Raw genomic sequence first — 12,236 nt, 5'->3', positions numbered from 1 at the left:
AAAAGCCAGGAATTCATCATCAGTTTAAATCCCTCCAGGTGTTCTGTTTCCATTCCTGTTTCATTTCCATTAAAATACTCTCCACTCAGCCAAAATCTTACTTAGTTTTCATTATATTTTTTTTTTACTGAGAAATTCAAATGCATTGAAAAAGAACTGTAATAAGGCCCCTAAAGATTTTAAACCTGAATAAGCGACACATAGAAACTTCTCCTCCCTGCAGTTGAGAAAATTGTGTCACTATGCACAATATTGTCATTATCCTCTCTACTATTATGCCTATGCACAAGGAAGTTGAAATATCTACTTCATGCTGGTGAAAAGTGGACAGAACTAGAGGAAAAATGTAGTAATAGTAGTAATAATAATAATAATAATAATAAAGGCAACAAAACCAGACCAGAATTGAAGATATTTTGAAAGTACTTACCCAGCATCACTACTGTTGCCGCACAGTAACACATCTTCTGTACCATTTTTAATGAAATAGTTCACTGCAACAGAAATAGAGAAATGGCTTTTCAATAAACCCATTCTAGGAATTCAAAAATATCATCCACCAACCAGCATATTCAATTGGAACAGCAACTGAGAGATGAATGGCACGCTTTTGCTTTGTTTTGCTAATTTTAACTTCTATTAATTGGAAAAATAAATATAGTCTTTCAAATCTCTGTAAGCACTTGCTGTTTGTATTCTGGATCTGACCAGCTGAATAAGGTGACAATGGGCCATGGGCAATGTTTTCAGGAAATTTTATCCAGACCTGGCCCTCTGCTCAAACCAAGAACATTGTTACTAAATTCTGTAGATTTAATGAAAGCAAACCATATGCTATCCTGCAACTTTTAGTCTCTACACTGATGAGACACATATTAATTGAAGTTTGTGGCAGAAATTACTGACTCATAGGTTAAAAACGTAACCAGCTATAACTCAGAATGTAATAACACTAACAAAGCAGCCCACTCCCTCAGTCTGGTGGATTCTGCTCAGCATAGAAAACACACAGTATAAAGCCAAAGAAACAAAAATGCACCCTGTTAAAGATCAAACAAACAAGGAAGTGTTCACAAAGACAAATATTTATCACTGTAGTCATCTGTAACAGCAATGGAGAGAGACAGACACTTCTCAAGGGAGCCTCAGAAGAGCAAGCTAAATTTAAGTGCTGTGGATCATTCCCAGGTTGACTATCAATAAGGCTTAAGGATATTAGCATCTCCAGGCTAATGAGAGACTTTGCAAACACACTTCTTCTTCTCTCCCCAGCCAACCAAGTCAAACATGCAGAGTAACAGAACAGCAGGCCAATTTCTTCTCAAAAGGATAAGTAAAATCAGTGTTCCGAAGGGAATGTGAAGAAAAGTTGTTCTAAGGAGCATCTCTAAAATCTGGGTGGTGGCAGGGAAGAACAGACAAAATCATTGCTCTAGAAACATAAAAAATGCAAAGCAGAGGTGTGCAGCTCACTGAGGAAGGGTAAATGATGTGGTGTGCTTTGCTGCAGCAGAGAGGACGTGATGCCCTCTTGGCCAAGCCATGATGGTGGTAGCCTTGCCTGGAAAGGCTCTGTGAGCAGAGGGGCCTCTGCAGGTGCTGCTCACATGAGGTTCTCCATTCCAGGCCAGCCCTCTGTTGTGAAATATTTTAAAAATCAAGAGTGACAGCTTATCCAGGCGGGCTATGCAGAGAATGCTCCATGGCTCAGCCACGGAACAGATGTGTTGTGGCTTTCTCAGTAAGCTGCGAGCGGTGGAAAAGCCCTGCTCTGCTGCATGCCAAGAGGGAATTACTGCCCAGGGGCTGGTGGTTACAGGGGCACGTGATGGTGTTCACAAGTTATCAGAGCACACATCCTGCTCAGGTTGGATGCTTTTCCACTCTCTCTGGTCACAGAAACACCTTGTGTGGCAGCAACACTCGGGACTGAGCGTGGTTGAGGATTGGGATCCATCACCACAGAACAGGGAAAGATGCCACATCTGCATCACCTTCCACCCTCCAGTTCTGCTGGGCAAGCACTTGTGCTTTGCTCAGGACAGGTGGCACCTTATTTGGGATACACAGAGTCAGTGACACAAAGACACCAGACCACTTCCTCTCTGGGCTAGATGGTCTTTAATGTCCTATCCAACACCAACCATTCTAGGATTTCAGGTTCCATTGAAATTCTGGAGCACAGTGTTGGTTGCAAACCAAAACAACATCTCCTGGTCAGCCAAACCAGAAGATAGAACGGAGTCTGAGCACAGGATTAAGGAGGACAAGAATTCTCTGTGTGCAAACAAGAAATCTGAAATCTCCAGAACAGACACAATTCTGTTTTCTGCTGTTGACTTGAGCATTTATATTTCTAAAACAAGCAGCAAGACAGGTGCCAAAGAGCACCATGAAATGCAGGCTGAAGATTTGGTGTGTAGGTGCTGCTGGGAGGGCACATTTCACCATGGGCTCTGTGCAAGGCAGCGCCACTGCCACCGTGACAAACCTCGGGCTGAGGAAGAGGCAAGCTCCGATTCCCCACTGATAAATGAAAGGGGGATTAGAGCTTTATACCCAAGGAGACAAATTGCTGTGTTATCAAAAATGTGCACAACAATCAATCTTTCCCTCAAAGCCTGTTGGTTTGGATTTCAATCAAGCCTGCTGGGCAATCAGAGAGAAGAAGCAAGCAGGCGTCCCTCGTGCTTTGAAGAATGAACAACCTTGGTGCCACATTAACCCACAGGTTCAGCTTCCCATCGCTTAACTCTAACGTGGGCAGAGCTCTAGGAACTCTTTTTTCATGCAGAGCAAGATTTTCACTCTGAAAACTCTCAAACTCAGCAATGCCACCTGAAAACACAATGATTTTTCATTGCCCTGGGAGGTCGCAATTAATTTTTGTTTTGTTTTTCAATGCAAAATTTCGGCTTGTGAGTGGGGGAAAAATAGAAAAACAAATATGGGAAATAAAACTGAAACCCTCTGTTTTAGGTGTTTACTTTTGGGGTTTTATTTTTAATTTTTGAAGTAGAATTAAGCTAAAACCATGATATTTGTAGAACCTGGGTGTGTGTGTACATAAACTTTATGCAACATGCCATTCTTTACAAAGGCAATGCTATTTTTTTTTTCCCTACTAGCTTTACTAAAACGTTGCTGTCACAGTTATAGGGTACATGATGTTTTTTAGGAATTTTTCTACAGGAATTTCCAGAGTAAGGTAACTACCTGGTTATATTTAAAAAAATAAAAATAGTCTGAATAACAAAGTCTCCATCAAGTCCATGTTCTGCCTCCTACACTTCTCAAAGAAAATAACACTGGTTATAATTCTAAAGTCACAATGTGCAAGTGGATAAAACCACAAATTTTCCATGTCATTCTTGCAATATCTTCCTCCCAAAGTCAGTTCCTCATAATTTTTCTGTTTCATTCTATATTTCCCTGATTTCTCAATACATTCCAGGTTTCTGCATTGCTCCCTCGCACACCAGGTGATTCTAACAGAGTAAACATTCACAATGTCTCCAGTTGACAAATTAAAAGGGAAAAGAAAAAAAGAAAAGCAAACTTCCCCTCCCCAAAAAAATTATTCCAATTAAAAATATGCTCCAGCTTGTGCTTTCCACACCTCTGCCACACAAATGAGCAGAAAGCCAGTTGGGTACATAGACTGCAGGGCAGAAACCTTCCTCATTTTTGTGTGAAGGAAAAGAAAATTCTCTCATTCAGAAAACTAGAAAAGGTTGGAGTCAGCTTAAAAAACACAGTTTCTGCCTCCAGTTTCTGCTCCTCCTTCGAAGGCCCTACTGAAATGTTATTTCGACTCATCTTACAACAAATTAATTCCAATTAAAAATAAAACCACCACAACAACCGTATATGTTATCACACTTGCATAAAGAGCAACATTCAAATATCATTAGTCACTGCCCAGAGAACAGTCCTCTGGCTGACTTTCTAACAAAAACTTCAGAGAGGTGTTTGTTATCTCAGACTATTTATTGCAGCCACACGGGCGCTCGCTGCTTGGAGACTTTCTCCCTGTGCTGGGGGCTGGCACAGAGCACTGACAGCCACCCAACGTCCCCATTCCAAATTTAAAGAGCAGTTCAGAAAGCTCCATCTCCTTAGGGCTGTGCTATGTGGCGTGGAGAGGAATAGACAACACCCCCTCCTGCCCTTTCGCCCGCTGGCGCAAACGCGCTTTGCCTCCTGGTAATACACGATAATTAAAACGAATCCTTGCTGCACTTGCTGTGTGCACACTGTGTCACACACGGCGAAGCCTCTAATAAATGAAATTGAGTTTGGAGATGAAAAACATGCCTCACAAAAGCCATGGAACAGGCTGTATTAAGGGTGTTATTAGGGGAGATTGCTTGGGGGGGAAAAAAAAGGCACTGCTGGTAAGTTCTTCCTGGCTAAAAGGGGTTGTAAATAATTATAATAATCAGTTAGTCTCCTGCTGCTCAGCCCATGACAGGGGATCTGGCTTTTTTGGACAGGGATCTGGACTCCTTTGCTGTCCCCTGGCATTTGCTGCTGCTAATCCTTCTGCTGAGCTTCAGAGGCTCTTGGGTGCTCTCCTCTCCTTGCTTTTTCCCTGGGAAATCATTTCTAGCCCAGATCTCTGCTGCCTCCATACCCTGTAACCTTTTGGACATTTCCAACACCTCAGTTCAAAAATGAACAAGAGGAGTTATGGCCAAGATGGTTGGGGTGGGTAAAAGGAGCAGAGATCAAGGGGATAACTTAATGTAGAGTGTTGGCAGCTGCATGGCTTTGTGGTAAACACAGTCTGGAATTCTGGGCATGAATGTCCTGCAGGAGATATGGAAGGGCTGGAGGTGGTAGAAAAGTCATACAACCAGGTGGTGAGAGAAAAGTGGTCTCCTTCAGTTTGAGCATCTCTGGTAGGCTCCTGTTAGCGCTTCTCTCCACTCTCCAGACAAGTCAGAGAAGGAATTTCCCTGCCAGGCTCAGCAGTCGCCACAGCACAGAAAATGTCTCCAATTTTGGCAGTACAGCTTTTTCCCCCTTTGTGAAAAAGCCACTAAAAATATCAATCAAGCCTCTTGAGCTAGACGTCTCCTTTGCACCAGGAAGAGACTTTGAAAGCCTCAGAGATCCACAGTACCTGGTTTGTGTTGCTCACATGGTCTGAAGGAACAAAAAACACATCAGGAGAGGAGGAGAAGCACATCAGGAGCTTTTGGAGGTGTGCACTAGAGGAGAGTGGAGGATTTAGATGCTGTCAAGACCTTGCCAAGCCCAGGGGCATCCCCAGGAAGACAAGACAGGAGACAATGACTGGCAATAAAAACATATGCTGGTTTTTAAACATCTTCAGATAACCTCCTTCTGTGCCTCTGTGCCTCACCAGTCACTCAGACCCCCACTCTTCGGGCTGTAGTGTGCATAGCATGTAACTAAAAGCATATTTAGTCCCACTTGTTTAGACATGCTCAACATGAATAGGCAGCAAAATGCTGAAGTGAGCTCTCTGCAAGTTTTGTAGAGGTTTTGTGGTTTGTGGAATTTTTTTTCAAATGTTTCACACAAAATAATTAAAAGCTGCTACAAAGGTTGAAAGCATTTGTGATTACAGACAGATGATGGAAAAGTGGAAAAAAACCCAACTTACTGTGATGAAGAAAATAAATAAATTAGATTTAAAAAATGGCTGAGAGACAGAAAACATAGGTTAAGATGGAAAGTCACTGTGTAGGATCTCTGTGGGCTAACAGAGGGCTACACCTGCACTTCCTTGTTACATTTATAATACAAGGGAAAGAGAGGGTTAGCAGAGAGGTAACAGCATCTCCTATGCACAGTATTTTCCTGGTGAATAAAGTCTGAGGCATGGACTGAATGAGGAGAACTAGTGACATCTACTCCACTAAAAAAAAGGAGCACAGAAATGCAAAGTGGAATATTAAGTTGTCAGAAAGTGAGGTAAAGCAGAGAAAGAGAAAATCTCACCTATTCATAACCTTGTCAGTCCTTAAATTCCCTGTATAAGTTCAGGTAAGACAGATGGATTCTTTTTTTTTGGTGGGGTTTCTTAGTCAACATTTTTATGCAATATGAAGCTGTGATCAGAGGAAAGTGTAATATTGAGATACAGGAGGGCAAGGATGGAGTAATATATAGGAAATAACTGATGAACAGCTGCTTGTTTCTATCAGTTCTGTGCAATAACTTTTCCAATGATATGGACAAGGGGATCAGGGCCAACCTCAGTCAATTTGCAGATTACACCAAGCTGGGTGGGGATGTGGATCCCCTGGAGGGCAGGAAAGGCTTTTTTATTCTCTACAGCTCCCTGACAGGAGGGTGCAGCCAGCCCAGGGCTGGTCTCTTCTCCCAAGGAACAAGTGGTGACAGGACTGGAAGAAATTACCTCCAGTTGCACATGAGGAGGTTTGGATTGGATATCAGGAAATATTTCCTCATGGGAAGGGTTATCAGGCTTTGGAATAGGGTCCCAGGGAGGTGGTGGAGTCACCACCCCTGCAGGTGTTCCAAAGATGTGTGGATGTGACACTTGGGGACAGGGTTTATTGGGGGACTTGGCAGTGCTGGGGTAGTGGTTGGTCTTGATGGTCTTAAAAGTTTTTGTCCAACCTAAATGACTCAATGATCCAGAACAAAGATGACTTTCAATGCTTTCAGTAGGGTACCTGCCACTCTGGAAAGTGTTGGGAAGGTAATGAGAAAGACTGGGAAAATTTAAGAGCAGCAATTGAAAAAATAGGCATCTTTTATGCTAGGAAGAAAAGGTGACTATCAGAGTGAAAAATAGCATGTGTTCTGGAAAAGGAGAACAAGGAGCTTTGTGTGCTCCTAGTGACAAGAATGTGATAACAGTGTTTTTTGCCTTAAGAAAATGCAAGGGGGAAAAGAAAAGAAGAATTTTCAAAACTAAAGATAAAGGAAATATTTTTCACTATATTTCCCATTTGAACTGCTGAAGTTGCTGCTGCAGGCTGCCCCTGTGGACAAAACATTCAAAGAAAGATTTGTTGCCTGTGTAGATAAGGATATCCTGAGTTACTATAGTTATTGTTAATAGAAAATGAGAAAAATATCTATACTTTGAGCTCCACTAATCGTTTTCTGGAGCAAATGGGGCTGCTCAGTGCCACAGAGAGATGCTGCTCTACGTATGCCACAGCCAGATTGAAACTGGGAATTCCCATATTTTATCTCTACCACACTTGAGGGGATTCAGCACTGATGAAAATTATCGGGAGAGAATATATCTTTACTTATTCCTGAAAACCAGTGCAATAAGAGCAAGCAGCAATGCAAGTTGTTCTCTGCTCATGGTGCACCTGGGCTGAGTGCTCAAAAGGAAAACAGAAGATGCCTCTTGCCTTTGCCATGCCCTTTATTGGTGAACCTGGAGCATGCAGCAGCCCATGGACTGGCCTTAATGGGCACATAGAAAGTCCTTTTAAATACACATCACTATTCAAGCCAGGTGGTGTTTTAATTCTGTACTTTGTGGACAATTTGAAGATGCAGGAAAACTGAAAATGTTTTGTCTGATCTTCCCTCAAGTAGAGCTCTCTTTTCTATGAGCAGTGATGAGAACAAAAGGTGGAACTGAGGAAGAAATCCTCCTGTTTCACAAAATATTTCAAATGTATACAATATAAGAACTCCATCTTTCACCACAAGGCTGAAAATAATTTTACTAGATGGTCAGGAAGAGACTGTGTTGGATTCAGCATTATAAATTCCCATGTTTTGCTGATCCTTGCACTTCTGATGGGGATTTCTTTTTCTATTTAGCTTAAAAATTAAAGTGCACAGGTACAATACCCATGTTAATAACACATCAGAGCACTAAGTTTTGAGCATTGATGAAGCTATTTATCAAAAGACCCACAGCACTTGAACAAAGCCACAATATTTACAGTTAAAGTAGAGTCATGTCAATAGATTCCATGCTGACAAGCACCAGCTGAAAGCCCAGAGAGGTTCCTTGTTTTAATCACTGGTTCATATACAACCATACATAATAAAACACCTATTCCAGTCCCAACTTGATTTATTGCTTCTCTCTTTCCTCCCGCCTCTGTAATTATTCATCAAACACTCTCTGTCTTCTATTACCACCTCAGACAATGCCTCAAACACTTCAGCTCTCCCCAAACTCTCTACATTGATTATCTGACTTGGACAAAATTCTTTTCTCTACAGTTCCCATATAGATTCAGAATATCTGTTCACAGAGCTCCATTTCAATGGTTCTGGAAACAAAAATGATTTCATCAGGCAGAGATAACAATTGGGCACAGAGCTTAGGGAAGATACCCACAGCCTCATCTACATGCAGACATACATTTCTATATCCTCACAGATCTGTGCCTCAGCATCTGCTCACACAAGTCTCTGATCCCTTCTCAAGTGCCCAAAAAGATTTGCATGGGGATCCCAAAATTTCACATGCTCTATACATCTTTCCAAATACAGAACCTGAAGCAACCCTAAGTCTTCCAGGTCTAACTGGAGGTGACAAAAAATATTATAATCGTCTTGATCTGGATTATTTCTTTTAAAAGTTGTTTTGGTTTTCTCCTCAGATCACTGCTAACCACACAATTTGACTCCAGAAGAAGAGAAAAATCACTGCCATGAAATGAATGCCAGAAACTACTCTAGAAGAGAAAAAAAAAAAAAAAAAACCCTGAAATACCTCTTTTAAGCTATAAAAATAGTCGCTGTTTCCTCCCACTAAAAGGCTCATAAAGCTTGAACATTAATTTATTTTACTTGTTTGGTTTTTGTTTGGGTTATTTTTTTAATGTCAATTTCTTGGACAGGACTAACAGAAATTACAGGGTTGTTCTTTCCTGCCTTAAAAGATTCTGATTTTGAGAGAAAACATATATAGAACACTCTGAAAACAAGACTCTTTCAGAGTGTCTTAAACAAGGTATTTAGTCTAAAGAAAAAGAAAATGCTGGGGTTTAAGTCTATCATTCCATAAGTGACTTTATAATTTAATTATAGTTTTAAGGTTCTTCTCTAAAGCATTTTTTCTTATGCTTTCAGCCCTTACATTAAGCCCTGTTCAACAAAAGGACTCAGATTTCTACTTACTAACTAGTCAATAATCCATTTTCATAATGGAATACATAAATGACATTAAAGATTCTAAAATCATCAGCCACATGAATCAACTACACTCAGCCCATTGGTACATCCCTAAGCCAGTGACACGTGTGACATCCTACAGCTTTTAATCTGTTCCAACTCGCACATTCATGAAGCTTCACTTCATCAAATACATCTTTAATTTAAACACCACAACCCAAGACAGGCTTTCAAGACTGTTATTTGGAGCTGCTCTCCTAGCAATTTTTACTAGCATTGAAATTAGGTTTATAGTTTTTTTAGTCAGCTGGTGTTTCTGAACTATTAACTCTCCTAATGATAACCAACCAACGACTTTGATGTTGATATATTCATCTCATAATTTTCATAATGCTTTGGATGCAAACTATCATTATTTCCAACCTTTTTCCCCCCCTTTTATTTCATTTTTATGTGCAATCACTGCTGCATCTAAAACTCCAGTCTTCCAGGTTTGCTATTATTAATGTCTAAAAATAATCCTCCTTGGGCTTATTGATCGCAATCTCTTACCAAATCTAGAACTGCAGGTAGGAAAATAATTACCTATCAGCAGTCACCCTTTTCCCAGATGAATGATTGTAATTTTACCACTGGCACTTGACATGAAGAATTTTTTAGCCTGATTTTATCTGATGCTCAGCTGTCCCTCATCCCACAATCCAGTCATTCAAAGAGAAGTTGTACAGGGGACAGTGGGAAACCTTCTCCCTTAATCTTCATTTTCCCCTCCTCTAGGTTTGCAGTGGTAAGCATTACTCATTGGAGACAAAGCCAGAATGGAATAATTTTTCTGACAAGCCTTCTTCTTAGAGGTTGCTGTTTAAATTTTGAGCCATTTTAAATGGGTGAAAATAATGTGAAAATTCTCTTGTTCTTCCCAAAGAGAGGTGCCCAGAAAAAGACAGATTTTAGACCTGACTCTCTACAGTGAGTTTAGGAAAGACTAAAAATTTGTCTCATCATGTCTGCTGTGCCCAGTAATTAAACTGAGACACCAGAGGCACTCATAGTAACTTAGCAGAAGTTTCTTTCACAGAATTAAGCTTTTAATCACATTGCCAAGAAACTTCCCTTCTTGACGGTCTGATCAGAAATATTTGCTGACACTTTTGTTCTAGGACTTTGTATTCCAGTGTTTAGTGAACCTGAATAGGAGCCAGCTTGAATTTTCTCACAGAATCTCCGTGTTTATAATTTTGCCTCTTTCTTCCCAAGTTACCTGGAACTTCCTCCAGCTGCAGAAGCCATTGAGGTGATGGCAAGAACAAGCAAAATGTTGGGTGTACAGGCAGGAATTCCTTATGGGATTTAGTGTGTGATCATCTCACAACAGACAGGGGGGAAAACCCAACAATTCTCAACATTAGCAACCTTGCAATGCAGGATTGACAAGATTTATAGAAAAATTACTTTTCTTGAACACATAAAAGACTTTTCTAGATCAGGAAAGTGCCTTCAGGTTTTGAGCATGGAATTTAGGGAAGGAGTTTCAGAAATCTGAGGTTGTGGTGGTTATTTCCTCAGGGATCTACAAAAAAATCAAGAACTACCACATAATTGTGGTTAAGCCAGGGATAATGCAAAGTTTATAAATGGAGTTTTTTCCCTGTATATAAAACCAAAATGAGAGAATAGAGAAGACAGATGAGAAAAAAAGTTCCCTGCCTGGAGGATGAAAGCAGATAAGGAAAGATTACAGAACTTTGTCCAGATATGAAGCAAGTTTTGAATAAAAAAGCAGACCTGAAGCTATCCCAGGCCATCCCAGATGGCTGTCCCAGAGACAAAACCAAATGTCCCCTTCAGCAAGTGCCCACAGCATACAGTTATCTCAAACTAAAAAGAGTTTTGAAAGACTCAAAACTGAGTTTTTATCTTTCTTCACACCTCATGACTAAATCTCTCAACTATTTTCTCTACAGCATCAAGCAATTCTTCCCTCTATTACCCTTCTGAGGGGTTTTACTGATTTTTGTTTTTTCATTCATGCAAAAAATGGTTTTAAGGCACAGGAGGAGGCTGATGCCATTCCAGAGGTTCCCTGCTGCCCTTTAAAATAATAAAATGTTCTTAAAGAATCCAAAGCAATTTTTTGCTTGTCAAGAAGAGCAGAACTGTCACATCACCCCATTTTAATTCTCTAGTTTGGTTTCCTGATGAACAGAATTAAGAATTTCTCCAATTTTAGTTTTCAGTGGTTTGCATTCTTTTATTTCTTTACATTCCCCTTTTTCTATAAAGTGCTATTATGGATCTCTGACAGTACTTCAGGTTTCTGTTTTCTGGGTTTTTCAGATTAGTATTCTTGCTCCAAACTAAATGACTCAGCCACACTGGCTTTGAAATCTCCAAAGAGCTCTTGTAATTGTCTGTGCTCCCTTCCAGTGAACTCTACTATCTCAACATGTTGGCCAATTTTCTTCTCTAGTTCTTCTTCAGAGTAAACACTGACATTATTCTGTTTCTTAATATATTCCTCTTTTTATCTAATTTGGTCTGCCTACACTTTAATCTAACTGTATGTATTGCTTAATTCCCTGCAGTACTTGAAATTCGGACTGTTATTAAATTGTGGTCAGTGCCTCTCCTTTAAACGGTCACTTCATTTCACCATGATACTTATGCAAAATGAAATACAAAGCACTATCCCATCCAGTCACAAAATGAGCCAGTCCTTCCATTTCTGAATCACTATAGTGCAACAGTGGACATTAAATGAAAATCCTACTTAATACTGTTCTCTCTTGTCTAATAGCTAATCCTCCTTCTTCAGCATTTTGAGGAAGGTTTTATTGCCCTTATTCAGAGATCTTTTTCTTATAAATCTACTTGTCTTCTAGGTCTTCAGGGGCCTGCTGCATTGCCTCAACACTTTCACTATTCAAATAATTTCTGTCTATCCAAAGTAAGTGACAACTGTTTACCATAATGAAACATATCTTTATTTTCAGATATTATGAAAATACTAATTACTATTATTATTATTGTTACTTCCTAATAATACCACATTTAATTCAAAACCAAAAGCCAAAATTTAATTCACTTTAACCCATTATCTCACCAAGCTGGTTATCTTTGTAACAGACAAATCTCCT

At 40.1% G+C, this 12,236-nt stretch overlaps 1 protein-coding gene across 6 annotated transcripts in view; it reads right to left on the bottom strand.

Annotated features, from left to right (window-relative positions):
• Positions 1-12,236, bottom strand: part of LOC116996559 (sodium channel protein type 5 subunit alpha-like) — a 207,716-nt gene that overhangs the window by 128,850 nt on the left and 66,630 nt on the right. For all 6 annotated transcript variants that reach the window (XM_033060354.2, XM_033060362.2, XM_033060372.2 and 3 more), the window contains exon 8: positions 431-494. In XM_033060354.2, the coding sequence (XP_032916245.1) occupies positions 431-494 (64 nt within the window). The remainder of the gene's footprint in view (positions 1-430; positions 495-12,236) is intronic.

This window comes from Catharus ustulatus, chromosome 1 (assembly GCF_009819885.2).
Source record: "Catharus ustulatus isolate bCatUst1 chromosome 1, bCatUst1.pri.v2, whole genome shotgun sequence".
NCBI classification, from domain to species: Eukaryota; Metazoa; Chordata; class Aves; order Passeriformes; family Turdidae; genus Catharus; species Catharus ustulatus.
This window is presented reverse-complemented; position numbering and strand designations above follow the sequence as displayed.